Source organism: Grammomys surdaster, unplaced genomic scaffold, assembly GCF_004785775.1.
Source record: "Grammomys surdaster isolate TR1022 unplaced genomic scaffold, NIH_TR_1.0 126313, whole genome shotgun sequence".
Classification (NCBI taxonomy): Eukaryota; Metazoa; Chordata; class Mammalia; order Rodentia; family Muridae; genus Grammomys; species Grammomys surdaster.
The window spans coordinates 1,071,430-1,092,885 of NW_021621113.1; the positions used below are offsets into that span (position 1 = coordinate 1,071,430).

At 47.6% G+C, this 21,456-nt stretch overlaps 1 protein-coding gene across 1 annotated transcript in view; it reads right to left on the reverse strand.

Annotated features, from left to right (window-relative positions):
- Positions 1-57: 57 nt before the first annotated feature.
- Positions 58-21,456, reverse strand: part of CUNH1orf94 (chromosome unknown C1orf94 homolog) — a 42,478-nt gene continuing 21,079 nt past the window's right edge. Inside the window, exons 3-7 of the mRNA XM_028759552.1 lie at positions 18,476-18,736; positions 17,081-17,253; positions 12,177-12,254; positions 7,266-7,462; positions 58-133 (exon numbers count right to left, since the gene is read on the reverse strand). Of these exons, the coding sequence (XP_028615385.1) occupies positions 58-133; positions 7,266-7,462; positions 12,177-12,254; positions 17,081-17,253; positions 18,476-18,736 (785 nt within the window). The remainder of the gene's footprint in view (positions 134-7,265; positions 7,463-12,176; positions 12,255-17,080; positions 17,254-18,475; positions 18,737-21,456) is intronic.

The following is a 21,456-nucleotide window of genomic DNA, read 5'->3' on the forward strand; positions in this document are numbered from 1 at the left end:
GAGAGAGAGAGAGAGAGAGAGAGAGAGAGAGAGAGAGAGAGAGAGAGAGAGAGACATCTAAAAGCGTATGCCATTTCCACTGGAGGAAAAATAGGGGCTGTTCATCAGGGGGCCGCTGGGCGCCGAGTTGAACCTGGAAGAGAGGGATGACAGGTGCTGTGACGAAGTCTCGTATTCCCGGAGAGCCTGGAAAAAAGAACCGTTTGTGTGTGTGTGTGTGTATGTGTGTGTGTGTGTGTGTGTGTGTGTGATGTGTGTGTTGAGTGTGTGTGTATTGAGTGTGTGTATGTATAGTGTGTGTGTGTGTGTGTGTGTGTGTGTGTGTGTGTGTATGTGTATGTGTAGCCATTAAAGGTTAGAAAGCTGGGACAGGTTTGGAGGCTGAAAGCTTTAGCATCTTATAAAGTCTTTGGCTCCAGGCAAGTCTAACACAAAATTGCACAGTTAAAGGACAGTGAAAAGCTGTGTCCCCTTGCTACTTTGGTTCAGGGAGCTGCCGGGGACCACGGATGGATGACATTTAGAGTTCCATGCTGTCTCCAGTTAGGGGCCACAATGAAAGAAGTTATCTGGGTCTGAGAATCTCACCTGTGGCCCTGAGTGTACTTATTGTCTTAGAGGACCAGATGCGTTTGGGAAGCCCATAGCATTGCAGAAAACAAGCACTGTCCTGGCTGGCTGCTGATCTGACTTCAGCCAATAGCAATGCATCTTCCTGCTCAGCTAGCTTCCTGACTCAGCCTTGCTAAATCACACCCTTTATTTCAACACTCCTCAGTGTCTGCCATGTTGCGTGACCATCAGGGAAGAATGAGCAAAGATGTGCGTCTCCACTTCAAACAGCAGAAATCCACATACCTCTCTGATGCCTTTTCTGGCACACTTGTATGCATACTTCGAAATAGAGTTCAAAAGCCATCTCCTCCTCTGTGAAGCTTCCCCTGACCTCTTCAGATTGAGCAGCTAACACAGACTTCTGGGATCTGACTGCAATTTCTTCACCCATCATACTTCAGATGGAACCAGAGCTTAATACAAATTGCCGCAGAGCAAACGGCTAGATTTAGTCTAATCCAGGCATTCTCAACCACTTTTCCGCTGGGCAGATGCATATTATAAAAGAGAGTCACCTTCAAGGCACTCTCCCATAAAAGAAAGAACAACAAAGTGGGAGGGTGAGGGGAGGGACACAGTGATGGAAGCAGACCACACTGTGTTAATGGCCTTAGCTGCTCATACCATCTGTGGCTGTCTAATGGTGACAGTCCATAGACCAGCTAAGTAAGGTTCGGGTAATATTTCATTTCCTTCTAACTAAAGTAAGTTCCAGAACAGCAGACAGAGTACTTGGCTTTTCAGCACCCAACCCAGGGTCTGGCAGCACATCCCTAGTAGGAAAATTATTTGCAGAAACCACATCTCTTCTCCTCCTTTAAAAACCATCCTGGAGGAGCTGGAGAAGTGGCTCAGCTGCTAAGAGCATCTCTTCTGAGGACCCGGGCTCTATCCCCAACACCAGCAAGATGGCTCACTGCAATCTCTAACTCCGGTCCCAGGGGATCTGATCTCCTCTTCTGACTTCCTTGGGTGGTACACACACAGCATACAGACATACATGCAGATGAAACACGCATATGCACAAAATGAAAGAAAAAAACATGCTGAATTATAAGTGATTGAAAATGATGTTGGCACAGTATGTGCCTGCTATCCCAGGACTGGGGAGGTGGATATTGGAAGATCACTAATTTTGAGGCCACATCAGTCTCAGCAGACCCTGTCTCATAAAAGCAAGGGCTGAGGTATGTGTCTGTGGTAGAGCGGTTGTCTGATATGTGGAAGGCCCCAGGTTTAGTCCCCAGCCCTGGCAGAAAAGAGTGATGTTATTATAAGATACTCTGGATGTTTCATCTGATTCATAAAACTTGAAACAGTAACAATGGTTATCAACAACTAATTAATCACACAGCCTCTCATATCTGATCATTTCCCCCGGTATCCTTAGCTCCTCTGGGTTGATCACTCAGAATCGGGTCAACTCTCAAGGTTATGGCCCAGACATCATGAACACAGGGCCAGGGGGAGAAGTTGTGTGTATAGACTCGAGCTACCAAGGAATACTTGCTGGAGAAGATGGGAGACGAGGAAGAAGGAGAGAGTACATCAGCTCCTTGGCAGTGGTTCTCAATTTTCCTAATGTTGTGACCCTGTGTTATAATAGTTCCTGATGTTGTAGTGAACCCCAAATATAAAATTATTTTCATTGCTACTTTATAAATGCAACTTCGTTAATGTTAGGAATTGTAATGCAAATGTCTGTATTTTCCAATGGTGTTAAGTGGCCCCTGTGAAAGGGTTGTTTGATGCTCAGAGGGGTCACGACCCCCAGGTTGAGAACACTGTCCTAGAGTACGGAGAACATGCATCTTGGCTTACCCAAGATGGTTGACATAATACTGTTTCCAGAGCAAATATTACTGACCCCCCCCCCCGGTAAATGCTCACTCTCATTATTTTATTGCTTGGAGGATAAATTGTGTAGTAGTCATCCCTGATGAGGAGTGTAAATCAGCTTGGCAGAGGCACTGGAGGCCTTCCCTCCTCCTCTGAGACTGGGGCCCTTGCTCTTTCTTCTCTCACTTTATTCCCTCTCTCCTCTCGCTTCCTCTGCTTTTGATAGCCCTACCTGTCTTTCAGACCAAGCTGTCCACCTAGGTCCATGCATACACCTTCTCTTGACTCATCCAGCCTCACCAGGTCTTGTCCAATCCTTGGCTTCATAGGTTTCTCAACAACCATATTACCCAGAACTCCCTGTGTTGGCTCCCGTAGTACCAAGCTCTCATTTCTTACTTTGATTCCAGCTCCTATGTGTTCTACTACAGACTCGTTTCCTGCATGTGGCTTCCATTCTTTTGATGGCTGTCCCATCACTCACACACACATACACACATACACCACATACGCTCACACACACCTACATTACATGCATCACATGGACTCACACATAGACACACTTACACCACACGCACACTATACACACCACCTACCACATACACACACAGATACCACTAAAAGCTGCTTCCTAGATCTTTTCCTGGTCCCTTTACCCCTCCAGACCCTCCACCAGCCGGAGGCCCCAGGGCTATATCCTTGCATCTCCGCTATGCATGTGCACTCCCTGGTAATTCACCCTGTCCCGTGCCTTCATTTATCATCTATATTCCAACAAACACCAAATTCACTGCCAGCTCCAACCTTGCCCCACTCTCAACTCCAGGATCCTGTATCCACCTGTCTATCAATATTTCCACCCATCTCTCTGTGATGATTTGAATGAAAAATGCCCGCCCCCATAGTCTAAGGCACTTGAACAGTAGCCCCCAGTTGGTGGCACTGTTTGGGGAAGTTTAAGAGTCGCTGCCTTCTAAAGGAAGGAACTGTATTATTGAGGGGCAGGCTTTGAGAGTGCAAGGTCTCTCCTGACATCTAGTTTGCTCTGTCTAATTCACTGTGGTTCACAGTGTAAACTCTCAACCTCCTGTCCCTGCCTCTATACCTGCCTTCCAAGGTTGACTCGTGTCCCTCTGGAATCATGTGGTGGTTTGAATAGGTATGGCCCTCATACACTCATGGGTTTGGATGCCTGGTCCATAAGGAGTGGCACTGTTAGGAGGTGTGGCCTTATTGGAGGAAGTGTGCCACTATAGGGGTGGGCTTTGAGGTATCTTATGTTCAGGCTTCACCCAGTGTGGCACACAGTCCTTCTGCTGACTTCAGATCAAGATGCAGAACTCTCAGCTCCTTCTCCAGCATCACGCAACCTACATACAGTCTACCATGTTTCCTGCCATGATGATAATGAACTGAACCTCTGAAACTGTAAGCAGTCCCAATTAAACGCTGTCTTTTATAAGAGTTGCTGTGGTCATGGTGTTTCTTCACAGCAATAAAATCCAAACTAAGACTTACGGTTGTAAGCCCAAATAATTTCTTCCTTCTATACATTGCTTCTGGCCATGATGTTTTACCACAGTGAGAGAAAGTAACTAACAGTCTAACGAGTGCAGTGTTCAGGGCTTGATGAACAGCCTCATTCTAGTCATTGCAAGCTAGGCATTTGCTGATGTCACTTATCCAGTGCACAGATCAGAAGCCTAGGATGCGTGCCCTGGTCCTCATGCAACCACGATCAAGGCTGACTGACTGCCAAGAAACAGAACATCCTACATCAGGTCACTTATCTCTTTTCTCACAGGAACCACGCTCGTCTGCACCACCAGCATCTGATTCATGGGCAGCATTGAAAACCTCAGCCCTAAATTCATTTCCTAAGTGTTGGGATTACAGATATGTCCCAAAAGCCCAGAGGTCAATCAGATTTTTATGTATGCATATCTATGCTTGCATGTTTGTGTGTGTGTGTGTGTATGTGTGTGTGCTTGTGTTCAAGTATATGGAGACCAGAAGCTAGCTTTGTGAGTCTTTCCTCAGGAACTGTCCACATTGTTCTTCGAGATTCTCTTACTGGGACCGAAGGTCACAAGTCAGACAAAGCTGGCTGGCCAGTGAACTCCAGAGATCCACCTGCCTCTTGCCTCCACAGCACTGGGACTACAAGTGTGTGCCACCATGCCTTGTTCTCTATGCAAATTCTGGGGACCAGCATCAGGTCCAAAGGCTTTACTGACTGAGCCAGCTCCCTCAATTTTTTTTTTTGAAAAAAACATCCTCTTTTGGGGATGTAAACTGGCACCTGCTTCTGTCCCCACCATAGTTTCCTAGCTTCTTGGGGCGTCATTATCCCACACTAACTATCTCCACCTTCCCTTACTCATCTCTCTTCCTTTCCACCGTCTCCTGCTAGTCTCTATCATGTGTCTTCTTCTTGGGCTGCCCCTTCCTGTCCTTTATCCCCCCACTCTCATCTCCCCAAAGACACATAGAGATCAAGATTCCACCCTTTCTATAAACTTCCCTTAATAGCCAGCATTCTATTCTGTCCCTTGAAGAATCACAGGCCGTATCACAAGGGTGGCTGCCAGCTGCAGGATGGCTTTTTGTGTCCCTCAGAAGCTTCATTCACTCTCACCTCCAGGAAGGTAATAGATGACTTCTTGTTGAGACCTCCAGACTACACCTCGACTCCTGTTCTGTCCCCTAGGCCTATGTGTGTTCACTCTGATGTACACAGGCTTTTATTAGATCCCTTGGCCTACCAGTCAAATAGCCTTTAATAATCCAATCCCAGCCTCTCTTTCCAATCCTGTTTTCCACCTTTCCAGGGATAAATCTAATACTTCAAACTATTCTCGTCCCTGTCCCCAGGCCTCCAGCTTTCCTAGCACCTCCCAGGCCAGGGGTGGGGTGATGGGGTGGCAGGGGTGAGTTCAGTAGTGAGTCACTTGCCTACCATGAGAGAGGACCTGGGTTTAATTCCTGAAACCTCAAAATCAAGAGCTTAAAGGGAGCATTTAAAGATCTCCTTGTCCCATCCCACTTCAGGGCCTGACTCCCTCTGATCAGACTGCCTCCTCTACCCACTCTCTGGGACACCTCCCCCAAACCCCCTCCACCATCAGTAGTCAGAGGTCCTGGCTCTGGCCTGGGGCCACTTGGTCATCACTTTACCAAAGCATGTGGCATCTAATCCTGTCAGCTCCCCTCTGCTTTTTATGAATATGTGTGTGTGTTTATATAATCATGTGTATGTATGTGTGCCTGCATGAGTTTGTATATGTCGTGTGTGGGGCTGCCTGCAGAGGCTGGCAGAGGGTATTGGATCCCCTGTAACTAGAGTTACAGATGGTCGTGAGATTCTGGACAGTGAGTGCTGGGAACCAAACCTGGATCCTCTGGAAGCACAGGGAGTGTCTTAATTGCTGAGCCATGTCTCTAGCCCCAGCCTGCTGCTTTTTGAAGGGAAGAAGTTCATCTTATTACCTGTGTGTTCCCTGTAAGCTAAGTTTGCATTAATCATGTGAACCAACACAGCACTTGTGTGTGTGTGTGTGTGTGTGTGTGATGGTGGTGGTGGTAGGGGTGACCTGTGGAGCTCTATAAAGTAAAGGGGAGAGAGGGGAGAGGGGAAAGAGTGAAGTAAAGGAGGCGGGAGCAGAGGAGAAAGGAAAGACATTAAAAGAAACCATGGGCATCATATTCAAATACTACCATCGACCACCTTCTTGAACATTCTCCGAGCACCCCAGGCAATTAAATGATCTGAGAGTTCCAACCGTTAGAAAATCTGCTTGTCTTTGTTTCTCGAAGTTTTCCCCAAACAGATCTGACTATCAAAACCACTTTGAAACATTGATCCCTTTCCACAAGATATTAGGGGAGATGGAAGATTCAAAGGGTGGGAGTCTGGGGTCGTGCAATGGGTCAGGTGGGGAAAGGCTGTCTGCTGGGCACAGTGTGGGCCGGGGAGGCAAGAATCGATATCACCCTTGAGAGTCTGATCCTAACCTAGAACCTGAGTTTCTCCAAGTGGGGCACGCAGGTCCTGTGATCTGCCTAGGATTCTGAGGTCCACAGGAGTAGCATGATGCTTCCTGACTTGGGTCACCGGCATCAGCTGAGGATTTGGCTTACTGGAGTGAGTGGCTACTTGTTAATTATGTTAAACAAATACGACTTTGTTACTCCACAGCAGGCACCTCCTAAGAGGAATCTTCATTGAACTACCCAGTTTATGTTAGTGGTCTGCTGCTAAGCCTTCCATGCAAGCCCGGGAAATACCAGACTTTTCTACTGCTTGGGGTTTGGGATACTTTGGTGGGTGAGCTGTAGAAGACCCTTCGCTGGGTCTGCTTGAATGTCCAGGGCATGCTTGAAAGATTAGCCTGGCCAGCACTCCAGATGCATGCAGGAAGGGGATGGATTAGTCAACCATACTTTTTGCAGATCATCAAATGATTACAGGGCGCCACGAGTCACTTGCAGCATCCATGTAGTGTGTAGAATGACCACTTGCTTCTGATTGGGCAGCTGCAGTTCTACAACCAGCCTGTAGGTGGCAGCCTACATAGGACCTTCAAAAGGCTGGTCCTGGACCCCAGCCCAGGCTCACCACCACATTTGTTCCTTCCAAGTCCTCAGAGACATTGGGCACAGGTACAAAGATATGCCCCACCACCACCACCACAGCCATGGGGCACATTTGCCAACAAAGCCTCTATGAAGCCCGTCCCATTCACTTGCCCTGTCTGACGACCATCTAGATGCAGGTCAGCTCCCCACCTCCACCATGGCTGAGAACTCACCCATATCCCTGGGGGAAGAGGTATGGAGGCCCATCTCCTGCCATCGTGGGAGGGTCTCGGGGGTTGGCAGGCAGCTTCTGGGGGGTCCTCTGAGGATATGGATAGTTGGGCTGGACGAAGGGGATGTAGCTCATCAGGGGGGTGTAGGAAGAGCGGAAAATTTGCTGTCCCATCTGCTGTGGGTTGTACGGTGTCACCTGCAGGGCAGAAAGAAGAGAGGGACAAGCTCAACATCCTCCAGCCCTGACCTTAACCCCAGCTGCTACCTTATCAATCTGTGTAGCCTTTACTTGCCATATGTATATGAGCCTTAAACTCCTAATCTGTAAAATGGAGCAGCACTACCTACTCTGTGTGGGGAAGGTCTGACTGCTGAGATTCACACCACTGGCTTCTACAGTAGGACCTCAGCAGGCTGTGAGCACCAGACAACTCCAACAAGTGGAAACCCCTGCAGGGGAAGAGCAGGTCTGTGCTTCGAGGACCGCTGCATAACCACAGGCTGTAATTATTAAACATTTGAAAATCCAGCTAGAGCAGTGGTTCTCAACCTGCCTAACATTGCAGCCCTTTAATACGGTCCCTCATACTGTGATGACCCCCAACCATATAATTATTTTCATTGCTACTTTATAACTGTAATTTTGCTACCGTTTATGAATAGTAATGTAAACATTTGTGTTTTCCGGTCTTCTTAGGCAACCCCTGTGAAAAGATCATTGAAACTCTCCGCCCCTGCCCCAAAGGGATGGTGACCCACGGGTTGAGAACCACAGAGCCAGAATGAATGAGGAGCTAAAGTCTGGAGGCTACTGCATTGGAATTCCTGGGGAAAGCCGTACATGGCTAGTGGCTACAGTATAAACAGTGTAAACAGACAGTGTAAGCAGGAGGTGAAGCAACAAGTGTATCTCAGACCTGCGGGAAAGAGGGGAAGTCGGTGGGGTTTCTGCCAATACCTGGGCAAATATCATACTTTCTTGCCCCCAATATGCAAGGATACTACGCATCTCATTCACTGCTACTGTCCCAGCTCCAGACAGTGGAGTGAATAGTCAGCGGAGCCAGGGAGGGGATAGGAAGACCAGGGAGCCGTGAGCATCTGCTAAAGTGATGGAGAGCAAGCAGGACCTCTGGAGCAACAGGACCCACTACTGAGAGCTCAACGGGAGAAGACCTTTCCCCTCGTGGGCTTTCCTGTGTGCTGAGAGGAGCTTCTGTCAAAGCAGGGAAAGCACCTAGATTTCTACTCAAACCAGAGAAGCCTGTAGTACTCAAGAGCCCCCTACCCCCCTCATGTCCGTGTCTAATATAAAACCACTTGGACTGGTGTGTATGGAGCCCTCAGGCTGTGGGAGACCCTTCACCTGGTCTCCGTCACTACATCTACAAACCCTACGAGACAAGATCATGTGACCTGTTCTGATGATAAGATTCATGGGATTTAGAATCACCTAGGGTGTGCTGTGAAGGCGTTTTCAGAGAATTGTAACCAAGGATGGGAGACCCACCCTAAAAGTGGACAGCTTCGTTTCCTGGGATTGGGGTTTTAGACTGAATAAAAAGGGAACAAGAGAAAGCCACTCGAATGCCAGCCTTTGTCTCTTGTTCCTTCCTAACTGTGGTTACGATGTGACCAGCGGCCACACTTGAGGTGATGGGCTATACTCTCAAACTGAGTGAGAGAAACACAAATCAAACCAAACAACAACGAAACTAAAACTTCAAGTTGCCTTTTATCATCTTGGTGAGAAAAATAACTAACCAGGGCCTTGTTACTCCCATTTGGGAGACAAGGGGACTGAGACTCCTGAGGCCAGGACCCCAGGGAGAGCCCTGAGCCTGGGTTCTGCTCCAGCCTTCCTCTGCTGTGCACTCTCTGAAAGCTGAGCTCATCCCCTAGTTGTTGGTGTGCTGCTCAAAGAGTGGCTACAGGGCCCTGTGACACCAGATGTGGGTACTGAAAACACCCCACAGGACAGACTCTGTGGCAGCTGTAACAGGAAATGCCCCTAGTTTCCACAGTGGGAAGTATTTGGCTCTGGCAGAGACTATTAAGGGATGAGTCCCAGATTTCACACCAGCCTTATCCAGGGATATTCCCAAGATTCCATGGGGCCAATCAAAGCCATCACATGCAGCATTGTATGCTGCTCTAAAAACCACCCCCAAATACACTCATCTTTTACAAAAGCATAGAACGGTGTGCCGAGAATCAGGCCTCGTTCAGGAAATACTAAATAAATAGGTGTTCCTCAAAGGATATGAGAGAGACCGATAAACAGCGATGGTCTCCGTTTTTAAAATTCTTACCATGTTTTATACTACATTATTCAAATATATACACACTCATAATTGCCTAAAAAGACTGAGCCAGGAGGAGCTGTTAGTGTTTGTAGGTGGAAATAATGTGACTGGGATTCCTGAGACAGACTCTCTCATAACAGTTAGGATGAAGGAGGCTTTTATTCCTGATGAAGCAGTACTGACCATGGTAGTTTTCACCTACGGGACCATCGCTAGCCCCCGGAACATACTAGCATATTCCAGCTCAGAGATGAGGTTTTCAGAGAAAGGGTAGGACTCTGGGAAGGACAGAGATGGAAGAAACTAGAATTGAAGGTGTGGACTGTCCGTGGACGTATGTGTAGGATGCAAGTCCATTTGGGAATGTGGAATTCTTGCCTTCAGCCCCCTCTATGTCCCCAGTCTAAATGATTTTTTTTTTGTCTCATACCCCATCTCTGCCTCAAGACTCAGTACCTCTGAGCCGGTTTCCATATCTGTCAATGAGTATGCGTTAGCATGCAGGCCAGCTCAAGCAGCTTGGAAGTAGGTAACTACATGTATTTCTCATGTGTGTGTTTCGTGTGTGTGTGTGTGTGTGTGTGTGTGTGTGTGTGTACTGGTACTTAAACCACAGTGTACAGATGGAGGCCTTGGGCGTCCTCACCTTTCACCCTGTTTTAAAGCAGTGTCTCTTGCTGTTCACTGCTATATATGCCAGACTGGCTGGTCCATGAGCTTGTCTCTGTCTCCCATCTTGTAATTAGAATACTGGGGTTATAGATGCATGCTACTGCTTCTGGATTTACATGGGTTCTAGAAGTCCAAACTTCATTCCTCATGCTTGGAAAGTGTGGGGTGCTGGGCTGGGAGAAGCAGCTGGGAACCTGGTTGAGCGAGTCTTGAACCCCAGACCATTATCTGGATGGCAGGTGTTCGGCTTTTGCCCCCAGGCCCTGGTTTCATTCAGCTTCAGCCCAAAACAGCCCCTCTCAAAGAGAGGTCTGTGACCATCAGTCACGAGGAACAGTGCCTCAGGCTCTCCTACATGTAGATGAGGTATCTCCAAGCTCTCAGACCAAGCCAATAGGTGTTATCTGCTGCCAGACCCTAACCCACCCTGAAACTGTATGTAGGGGCTCTATTCAGGAGAAGTAAAGGAGTGTTAGAGAATCATCCTGGTGTCCGAGAGTCTCTGTTGCAAGAGCTGTAACACTAGAGTTGTAACACTTGGGGAGAGATCTGCTCTCCCGTAACCTTCCTGGGGCACCAAGCTGCTTCCTCGGCAGCTAGCCGGCTTCCTATCCGCCCAGCCTGGGCTGGCTTAGTGCTGAGAGACAGGTGCAGCACCTGGGAGTGACAGAGTGGCGACATCGGAGACTCGGGCAGAGGCAGCAGTGGGGGCAGGTGATCTCTCCTCCCTGCTTGTGCTCTGTACCCTTTGGCCCAGACCTTTCACACCAGGCCTGGCCAGAGACCGAGGGACAGTGGAGACGCAGGCAGAGGCAGCGGCAGAGACGGTAGCAGATCCTCCCTGCTCTCACTCTGTCCTCAGCCAGGAGATCATCGTGGGACACCCTCCGGAACCAGGGACCCACAGGAAAGCAAGCACTTTATCCAGTGAGACATCTCCTCAGCCCACTATTTCTCTCTGCTTCTCTCTATGGATGTCTGTTACTATCTCTGCTGCATTATTCTGATATACTACTTTTGTGTATTTATCTACGAGAGGTGTCCATCACGGTGGCTAAGAGCACCAGGCTGCCAGGGCCAGGCCTTCATTTGCTTCTGAGTTAACATCTAAGGGGCATTTGCACCTGAAGTACTGGTGTAATTCATACCACCACATTTGGCAAATAAAACTACAGGACATCAGCTTAATCCAAACTGGAAATAACCACTGAGTATATGTTTAACATAAATATTTCTTGTGCAATATTTAAATTTGAAATTTAAATTAAACTGAGTGTCTTTTACAGGAGCTAGCCAGCCCACATAGCATAAAGATGATTCTTTGGCCCACATATGCTGTGTGTGGATCTTGTCATGCACAGAGCTGAGGCCTCTGGAAGCATTGTGTATTTCCTCTTATCTTTATGTGCTTCTGACACCCAGCGAGAGAGGAGCAAAGGCTCCTGCATCTTCCTAGTAGACCCTAAACAAGCAGAGAGAACAGACCTGACCCTGATCCACATCCCTGTTCAGCCAACCCAGAGGCTCATGGGCAAGAACTAAAGACTCCCTGAAAGTCCCTGGTCATGGAAGCTACTTGTTGCCACAGCATTGCCAAACCTAAATGTTAATGTTATGGTCTAATCTCTTTATGCCTCAGTTTCCCCATCGATAGCATGCATTATAAGGTGGTTGAGAATGAGTGTAGGAGAAGTCTTTGGGGAAGGCCTGGCATTATCATGTAGTAAGGACTCTCTGTTAAGTGATATCTGGTATCATCCTGTGGCAACGTTTGTCTGTGATACAGCACTTAACAACTGTGTTTGTTCCCTTAAGTCAGCGATGAGCCAGAAAGCAATGGTAGTGACTGTTGGGCAAGGATGAAGGAACAGAGAGCTTCCCGACCAAAAGATTTGGATGGAGCATGGCATGGGAGGGGAGTCACCCACTCACCTGTCGGGAGTAGCACCCCAGTGGTGGGTGTACGGGCTGCTGGTAGGGCATCCTTGTCGACCGCTGAGGATACAGGCCCTAAAGAGAAAGAGAGCAGTTCTTGATGCTGGGTGAGGGTCCCAGGCTGAGCATGGAAGCTGTATACCTCAGCATCCCATTCACAGGCCTAGATCTACATCCCGGACTGACCTCTCAGGCCCTAGATGACTGACTCCGTGAAGTTGCCTAGAGCTGACTGTTTTATGTCATGGCCAGCTTAGGTCAGGCCACATGGGAAGCCCCTTTTAATAGACTCCAAAGCTTCTTTGGTGAGTGTTTAGGAAGGAGCGGCAGAGACTAGCCACCTTTCAGAAGCTGATGTGTTCCTGAGAAAGTTTACTCCACTTCTCTGAGAGTCTTTCCCTTGTCTTCAGAAGAGTGAATGACAGTCCTATGGAGCCTATTGGAATGGCCACAGTTATCATTGTTGCTGTCGGCACATACATGCAGATGCAGAGGCGAGCCTCCTGTGTCATTTCTCATGTGCTGCCCCTTTGTTTTCTTAAGATCTCTCACTGGCCTGAGGCTTACCAAGTGGCTTGAGGCTTACTGTGTTGGCTGGCCAATAAACTCTAAAGATCCTCCTGTCCGTGCCTCCCCAGAACAGGAACTACCACTGCCTAACCTTGACCAGCTGTTTTCCATTTGAATTTTGGTTGGTCAAACCTAGGTCCTCAAGTTCGAGAGGCATGTAGCTTATGGACCGAGCTGTCTCCTCCGCCCATCACGGGCCTTTTCTACCTTTCCCCTAAGCCCATTGTTAGCTATCATGCGAGATGTCCTGCACATCGGTGCACCATGTTGATAACTCTGTGTTCAGGTATGCCCACATGTGGAGGGACCTGGGTCTAGCCAACTGGGATTCTGTGTACAAGTGTGCAACTGTATCCCTGTGTGTACTCATTTGGGTTTCTGCCACTAGGGGACGATGGGTATCTATAGCTCATGGTAAAGGCAAGCAGGGGCAATACATAAAGGATGCAAGCAAAGAGCTGAGAAAGTACCTGGATACATAGTAAGGACTCTGTAAATGTTAGGTCTGTCCATCATCCCCCACCGGCCCCTCCCTCCAGAATCTCTGGCAGCTTAGCCCAAGAGAATGGAAATTTTATTTACAACTCTGATTAACCATGGAGCCTGGGAATATCCTTATGTCCATACAGACACAAGACATACTAGCAGAAATGTTACGAAGAGTGGGCCAACTCATGACCCTTTCAAATGTCCACTTAGTCATTACCTATATCACAAGGGTACCCAGCCCTAACACAGGGTACCTAGCAGGCCACATAGGGACTAAAATAGTTATGAACTGCAGCCTAACATAAAATTGATCCAAAAGCTAAAAATAAATAAATAAATAAATAAATAAATAAAATTATAAGCTTACTTAGAACATTATTGCTAGATTATTTTGCAACTATTTGGTAGCCTGATAGCATGATTCTAGGACATGAACATCATAGTGACAGAGTCTTCTTGTCACAGTGTCATGTAAAATAAACGTGTCTGATCTTGAAACCCGTGGGTCATGTGTTGTACACCCCTAGCTTTTATGTGTGGCTCTAGGCAATTCTTCTTCATCCACTGTGGCTCAGAGGAGCCAAAAAGCTGGACACTACATTTAGGATGATGGTCAGAGCCTGAAGCACCTCTCAGCCCAGGATGTCTTTCAAGAACACTCTACACCCCATTTGTGTCAGTCACTGAAATGGTAATGGTGGACAATACGCTCTTGATGGTGCCCTCGATCCTCATGTGGGGCTTCAGGATCTCTGATGTGGAGTCACCTGAGAAAATTCCCAGCTTCTCTTCCCATTCCAGCTTCCAACTCTCTGAGAATCAGCATAGCCTAACAAAGAGCCCTGCCCATTCTCTGATGAAGCACTGATACTTGAGACCTTCCTGTCTTGGCCCCTCCCATTTTCACCAGTGCGTCCACCACCCCTTATGCTCTATTGCTTAAAGTTCTGCAACCAGGAAAGCCTCATGCACCACCATGATCCAGCCAGGTCCCTACTACCCCACTCTGGGGTGAACCTGACCAAAGGATGATCTTGCTCCTTCCAGACCCTCAGTGAGTTAAGAGGCCTCAGGAAGGTTGCTAAGTCTCACCTCCACCCCCTGTCTACTGCTGCTTCCTTTCAACCACATTAACTTGCCTAACTGCCACCTCTTCCAGGGCTGCAAACACCAGGCAGCCCTCCACCAACACCACCTGTTCTATGGGCCACCCTGAGGCAAATGGCGAGCATACAGCTGGCCAGCCCTACCCCCTCCTCATAAGAGATGTTACTGGATTCATTAGTATGAGAAAGACAGCCTGAGTCTGGGGACACTTGCAATTGTTAGAATTGCAGCTTTGTAAAATCATGAGCGAATAAGCAGTCGCCCCTCTTCTTCTTGAGGCCATGGCCTTTCCCCACACAGCTTCCCCCTTTTTCATCTGGAGATGCTCATATTCTGTGTGGAGAATCTTCTCTCCCCATCTCTGAGTGTCTCCACCATGAAGCTCTGAGTAAATTAGATTTGGGGTCTCATCTTTATTCCTTAGGCCGTGTGCAGAAGAGACCATGAAAGACTAGTCCCCTGTTCTCTTTGCCCCCTCAAGGTCTACTGAACTCTCTGACCCCCTTTTCTTGGAGGGCCATAACTGAATATTAATGAAAGGAACATCTGTGTCACACTGGGGATTTTAAGAGTCCTTCCCCGTATGTGGGCTCAATTAATCCTTACCACACAATCAGTTTCTGCTGCTGCTGTAATTATGATAAGCCCCGCTCTTCTACAGACAAACTGGGACAGTTAAGGAACTTGCCCAAGGCCACACAGTGCAGATGCTGCAGAGCCCTTTCACCAATCTTCTGGTTTCCAGATCTGCCTTCTCTCTACTGTATCAGACCTCCTGGTTAATCGCCTCACTGTGAGCACTGGGAGATGCTGAGATGCCATGAGAAGACTGAAGCACTGTGTTCAGTCACAAGCTGGGAGCGTCAGCTCCTTCACAGCCAACTTCAACTAGACCATTCACTACCTGAATTCACAGAAGCTAGTAGGTCCTCCCGGGCAGGCCAGAGCACCACTTATTTGCAGAAGCTGATGGATGGGTGGGTGGATGGATGGATGGATGGATGGGTGGGTGGGTGGGTGGGTGAGTGGGTGGATGGATGGATGGATGCATAGGTGGATGGTTGGGTAAGTGCATAAATGGATGGATGCATGAGTGCATGCATGGATTCATGAATGGATGATGCATGCGTGAATGAATGGTTGGATAGGTAGTTGGATGGATGATAGACGGATGGATAAGGATAAATAAGTAGATGAATATTGATGAGCCATCAGTCAAGTGGATGGAGAGATAGAAACATACAGCTGAAAGGCCAGGATGAGCAGCAGTCAGAGAATGTTTCAAAATGAGCATATGGCTGTACCTATCTCAGACAACAGGCTGAGCTGAATGTCCAGTGCAAGTTACTGAAAAACCATCATTTGATCTACAAGAAAGCATTCTCTGCTTCTAGAAATTTGCCATCCAGAGGAGCTGACTCAGTTTCCCTCCTTCTGTAGTCAGCCCTACAATTTGAATAACAGTGTCTCTGAAGACATAGGACAGTCTATGCTCAGAAAATATATCCAAACCTTACTCACTCAAAAAAGCCAAGTCAGAGAAGCATTGCATTGACTTCTAACCATGGAAAAGCATGCAGTTGTTTCTGGGTCTGGGGTCTTAGTGTATCCCACTGGTCTTACTCCTGAACTTACTTTGGACTCCAAGTCTCTTCCTGACCTTTGAGTACCCTCCCCCAGCACAGTGCACAGGCTACAGTAGGCACAGAGCAGAAGTCTTTAAAATTACTTAAGAAAATGAATAAATAAATAAAAATGAGTCGGTCAATGAGGAGGTGAATAAATGAACGGGATTAGAGAAGCCCCAAATTGCAAGGGTTTGAGAACACCAGCAACGGAAGCCGTGAATTAATGACCCAGATGCTCCTCTGGAGACTGTGTGGAGGTGTTATTACTAATGTGAAGATGATGCGTGTGATTTCCCCCGGAACGATCTCCACCTCACCGTAAGTCACAAGGCATTTTGTACCTGCGGAGGGTGGGGAAGCAGGGACTCAGTCTTTCGGAAAAAGTTGAAAACACAACAGAGACAGGACCTTTGAGTGTGATACTAATTTCTTCCCCACTCTCCCCTTTCCAGACCTGGCTAAGCTGGGCCAGACCAGCAAATGGACAATGCACGGGTCTGAGACCCTGTACTTCCTGGAGGAACTACATGATGTTGACAGAGAAGAGGCAGGAGTTGGACTAGAAGATGGAGAAATCTCTGATGTTGAGTGCCTCTCCTGAAAACACAGAGCACTACCTAAGGGGTCTGTTAAGTTATTGGATCGGACAAAGGCTTAAACTAGAGTGGACATTTATTTGATTTTTTCTTCCTCCTACCAAGTGGGCCATGGTTCTTAAGGGATATTAAGTTAAATGGACAAAATGAAGAAGAAACTACATTTTCCCTGCATAAATAAGCTCCGTGAGTAAAATTTCAAACCCTGCTACAAATTCTTCACTATCTCTCTGTGTGGGACTTCTAATTCCATTTCAGCTAGGATCCCAAGATGCTGTGTGCAGGCACATGTACGTGTACATGAGTGTTTGCATGTGTGTGCGTGTGTATGTGTATATACCTTGTGGTGAATTTCGTTGTGGTGATCACAACGAAAATAGTAGCAGAGGCCCACAGGTGGACAGTGTCTACTCTCATCTGCATATGACCTATGGTTAGGAGTGGTGTTCAAGGGGAATCCCAAGGTTCTCGGTGCAGCAGGCTCCTGTGGGAGCCAGAGCCACTTGCTTACCTGATACTGCGGGAAGGTAGAGTGACTGGAAAACACCGGTGGAGGTGGACAGTTCAGATTGAGCCAGAGAGGCTGGTTCAGGGTGGTCGAGGTCAAGGCTGTGGTGAAGCGTGGGGCGAAAACATTCCCAGCATACTTGATGTTCTTTTCGGGGACCGTTGTAGGGGAGTTAACTACAAATCACAGCATAGGAAGAACATCTCAGTGCCTGCAGCAGGGATAGAGGCTTCACCTTCTACACTGTAGCTATCAGGGAATACATATTCTCTGGGTCCAAGTCTTTTAAGCTTCAAGAGGGGTCCTTTCAAGTCAGGGAGATTTCTAACTCCGAGAAATCATTACATCATTAGTGTAGCGCTTGCTCATTTGGAAGGGTTAACTTCTGTCTCCATCACTAACTGGTAAATGAGGTTAGTGAGCAAGGTATGCAGTTAGCCACATTGCTAAGGCTGTACTTCACCTACTTGCGAAAAGGAATTTCAGCTTTATACAAGCAAGGGCAAAGCTGTTGCCAAGGGGCTCCCTCTAACGATTAATCCACCTGACCAAACATGGCTATTCAGCAACAGGAGAAACTTTGTGCAGGCTATTGTTGCTATGTAGAAACAGTTTTCTAAATATTTTAATGATTAATGCTATTTTTCTTTACGTGCATGTGTGCGTGTGTGTGTGTGTGTGTGATGTGTGTAAAGAGGGTAGTTTTCAGATTCTTGGAGCTGGAGTTACAGGTGTTTCTGAGCCACACAACGTGGGTACTGGGGACCAATCTCCAGTCTTCTGGAAGTACATAAGCACTCTTAACCACTGAGCCATCTCTCTAGCTCTTAAAGCTGAGTATTTAAAAACATGAAGTAGTTCAGTGTGGGCTAACTTAATACTAAGCTTAAAAAGATGAGATTAAGTTGAATTGTTATTGTTCATGAACACTGGATTCTTCTCCTCTACAGAGACTTCCATGAGCTCTGGAATCAGAAATACCCCTCTCCACAGCATCCTTTTTTAATTTCTTTGTGTTTGGAAAAGAGTTTTGACTTTATGACTGATCCAGTTGTAGGAGGGCAAAGGAGAGGAAGCCAGGCCAGGTCAGAAATGATCTCAGTGTGGAAGTAATACAAAGCGTGGATTTCTCTGTGGCCTGGGCAAACTGAGAAGCTGTAATACATCCCTGGTTGGAGCCATATACCACATCAGTTGTTTGTGCCTGTGGGAACTCTGAAAACCAATTACATTCCTCTAGCAGTTGGATTCCCTTAGGGAATGCTGGGAGAAAGTACTTTCCTCCATTTCATGGAGTTAAAAATCCTGACACCCAAGGGAAAACCAGTAACTTGCCCACAGACAGGATGAGATACCCCTACTTGGACCTATCAGGGTTTCCAGGTAAAGTTCACTTGCATTTCAGATCCAGCCCGTCCATATCCACTTTGGTTCGAAGCCTCAGCTGCCCACTGGGGTTCTTGGTGGCCCCAAAGAACTCATAGAGCAGGTTTTTCTCTGCTGGCCACACGGGCTTCTTGGTTGGCAGAGTCATAGAGATGGTGCCCACTGAGTCACTGTGACCCTCCTCACCACAGGTGTCCTTCCGATTCTGGGGCCACTGGTTGAGAAAGAGGCTCTCTCGACTTTTGGTCAGCTCTTTTGTACCAGGGCTTCGTTCTGTAGAGGGAGAGAAACTGGGTTAAAGCCTCTGGAAAGCAAGGACTTCCTGTGGATTTTCTTTCTTGGAGTTCATAACTTTCACTGAGGTCCAGGCCACACTAGGGACCTGTTGCAGGAGATATTTAAAACGGCAGCACCCAATCTGGCTTTTCTTAATCAGCCGCCATGTTCCCGAGTAGCCTAGGCCTGCGGCTGGAGCATAATGCCACTGCTCAGCTCAGGCCGTCTGCTCAGGTGGCCAGAGACACCAGCCCTGCCACTCACGAGACATCAGCGTGGAAGATGGCTCTGCCAATCTTCCACGCTGTCTCCGCAAGGCTGGTCTGCTCCCAGACCATCCTACCATCCACACTGGCCCATAGGAAATGAAACTCTAATGCTTAAAAATTAATCAAAGGCTTTATATGTTTGGTAATGTTCAATAACAGTATGCCCATACAATTAGAAGTGTTTCCCAATTAGCTAACCTAAATATAAGTTGTTACCCAGGACTGCTCTCCATACCTGTGTGGCTCTTCATCCTCCTACATCTCTGCTCTCTCTCCCCCTTGCCTCACTCCTCCTTTTCCTCTCCCTCTCCTTACTCCTCCCACCTTTGCTCCTCCTACAGTGACTATGTCTCGGTCAGGTGCATCCCCAGGCTTGTTCTGAAGTCTCCTCTGATGGCTTCCCATTCTGATATTCCTGTCTTATACATCTATCTCTCCAACCATCTGTCTACTCATCCATCTGTCCACTGATCCGTTCACCCTCCTACCCGCCCATCCATTCATCCTTACCCACCCATCTTTCCAGTCACTCATCTGTCCATCCATCTGTTCAGTGGTTTATCCAGCCAGCCACCTACCTATTTATTCATCTATTCATTCATCTACCTATATATTTGTCCATCCACCCATCCATCCATCCATCCATCCATCCATCCATCCATCCATCCATCCATCATCCATCCATCATCCATCCACCCATCCATCCATCCATCCATCCAGTATCCATTCAATTGTCCATCTACTATCCATCTATCTATCCATATACCCATATCTTTTTCTTTTTCTCTTAGACAGGGCCTCACTGTGTAGCCCTGGTTGGCCTCAAACTCACTGTGTAGACCAGGCTGACCTCAAGGTCGCAGAGGTATGCTTGTCTCTGCCTCCTGAAAGCTGAGATTAAAGGAATGGGCCACCATCCCTGGTCATTTCGTTTTTCATTCTTCCCTTCTCATCCACCTTTTCTTCCTTCTTACACTGCTTTTCCCCCCCTCTTTCTTCCTTCCTTCTATCCATAGTGCCTAAGCTGAGGATATTAGGGTAGCTTGGGTGAGGCTGCACATGGTTTAGTTAAGGAGACACACATCCCTACAGAACACAGAGTCTGAGCCATGATGCTGAGTCTCTCATCATAAATGTCACCTCTGCTGTGATTCTCACAGGCCATTCAGCTCTCTCATCAGTGCTCCAAGTACTAGAGACGCAACCATGAGTCAGAGCCAGACTGCCCTGCAGGAGTTCACACAAGGAAGAAGAAGGAGTGCCCAGAAATAGCTCCAGGACAAGGCAGATGGTCACTGTGAGGTGACAAAGAGACAATGGAAGAAGATACTGGCTGGGATCTCACCTGTGTAAGAGGGCCCTTCAACCCAGAAGGAAATAAGGTTTAGCAAGACTCTCATTCAGGGCTACCAGGAAGATGTCACTGGCCTGGGCAACTATAAACAAATGGCAGGAAGCATCAAGGGAATGAGGTGATTCATCCTAAGTGACTGGGTGACTGGAGTCACTCAATGGAAAGACTCAATGGCTGCCAGACTCAGGTATTATTGTGAATACACCGAGCATCCATCCCTCACAGAAGGACACTGACACCTGACACATCAGCAGAGATCTCACCCGCATTTCCCTTCAGTGCTGCAACTCTTTCTTCAAAAATGGGGTGTCTCTGTGTGTGGAACAATGGATGCAAGACATTCAAGATAGATGTGTGTCCTTACTGAAGGCATACAGAATTTCTTGTTCTTATTTCCTAACCAGTACAGTGTAACCGCTATTTACATAGCATTTACGTTGGATAAGGCACCAGCGCTAATCTATAGATTATTTACAGTGTGTAGGAGGGAGAGAGTAGGTTATATGCTACTGTGCGTATGGCTCTTGAGCATCTTTGAAACGGGTATTTGAGGGGTGCCTGGAACCAAGACATAGGGACAGTTTTATAAATGTGTGCATGCATAAATTATATTATATGCTATATTATATACATGTACTCACAAGTATTACATAATTACCCTTAAGACATTTATCTATTATAAGCAGAAAGTGGACTTTGGCTTCTACCACTCACTCCTTCCTCAGACTGGCTGTTGCTGTACACCTCAACAGAGCTGGACTAAGAAGCCCACCTGCATGCAGGTGGATGGCTATGAGCTGCTCTGGACACACTGGAGGCACCTGGGAACTCTGGTAACAGCTGGATCCAAGGACTTGCACTTCAGTGTTACTGATGGTAGTGGGCGTGATCCCCCTGTATCATGAATCCCTCTACATTCTGGCCCAGAAGCCTCCAGGGCCTCCAAATGGGCCTGGACCCTACTTTCCCAGAAAAGGGAAGACTGCTCCAGCCAGGGCCAATTTAGGAGACTATGACATTTTTAGCAGAACATGTCCCCAGAGTCTCTTCCAGCAGTTCCTCTGGTTGCTGAGTTTAGCCCCCAGCTAGACTGC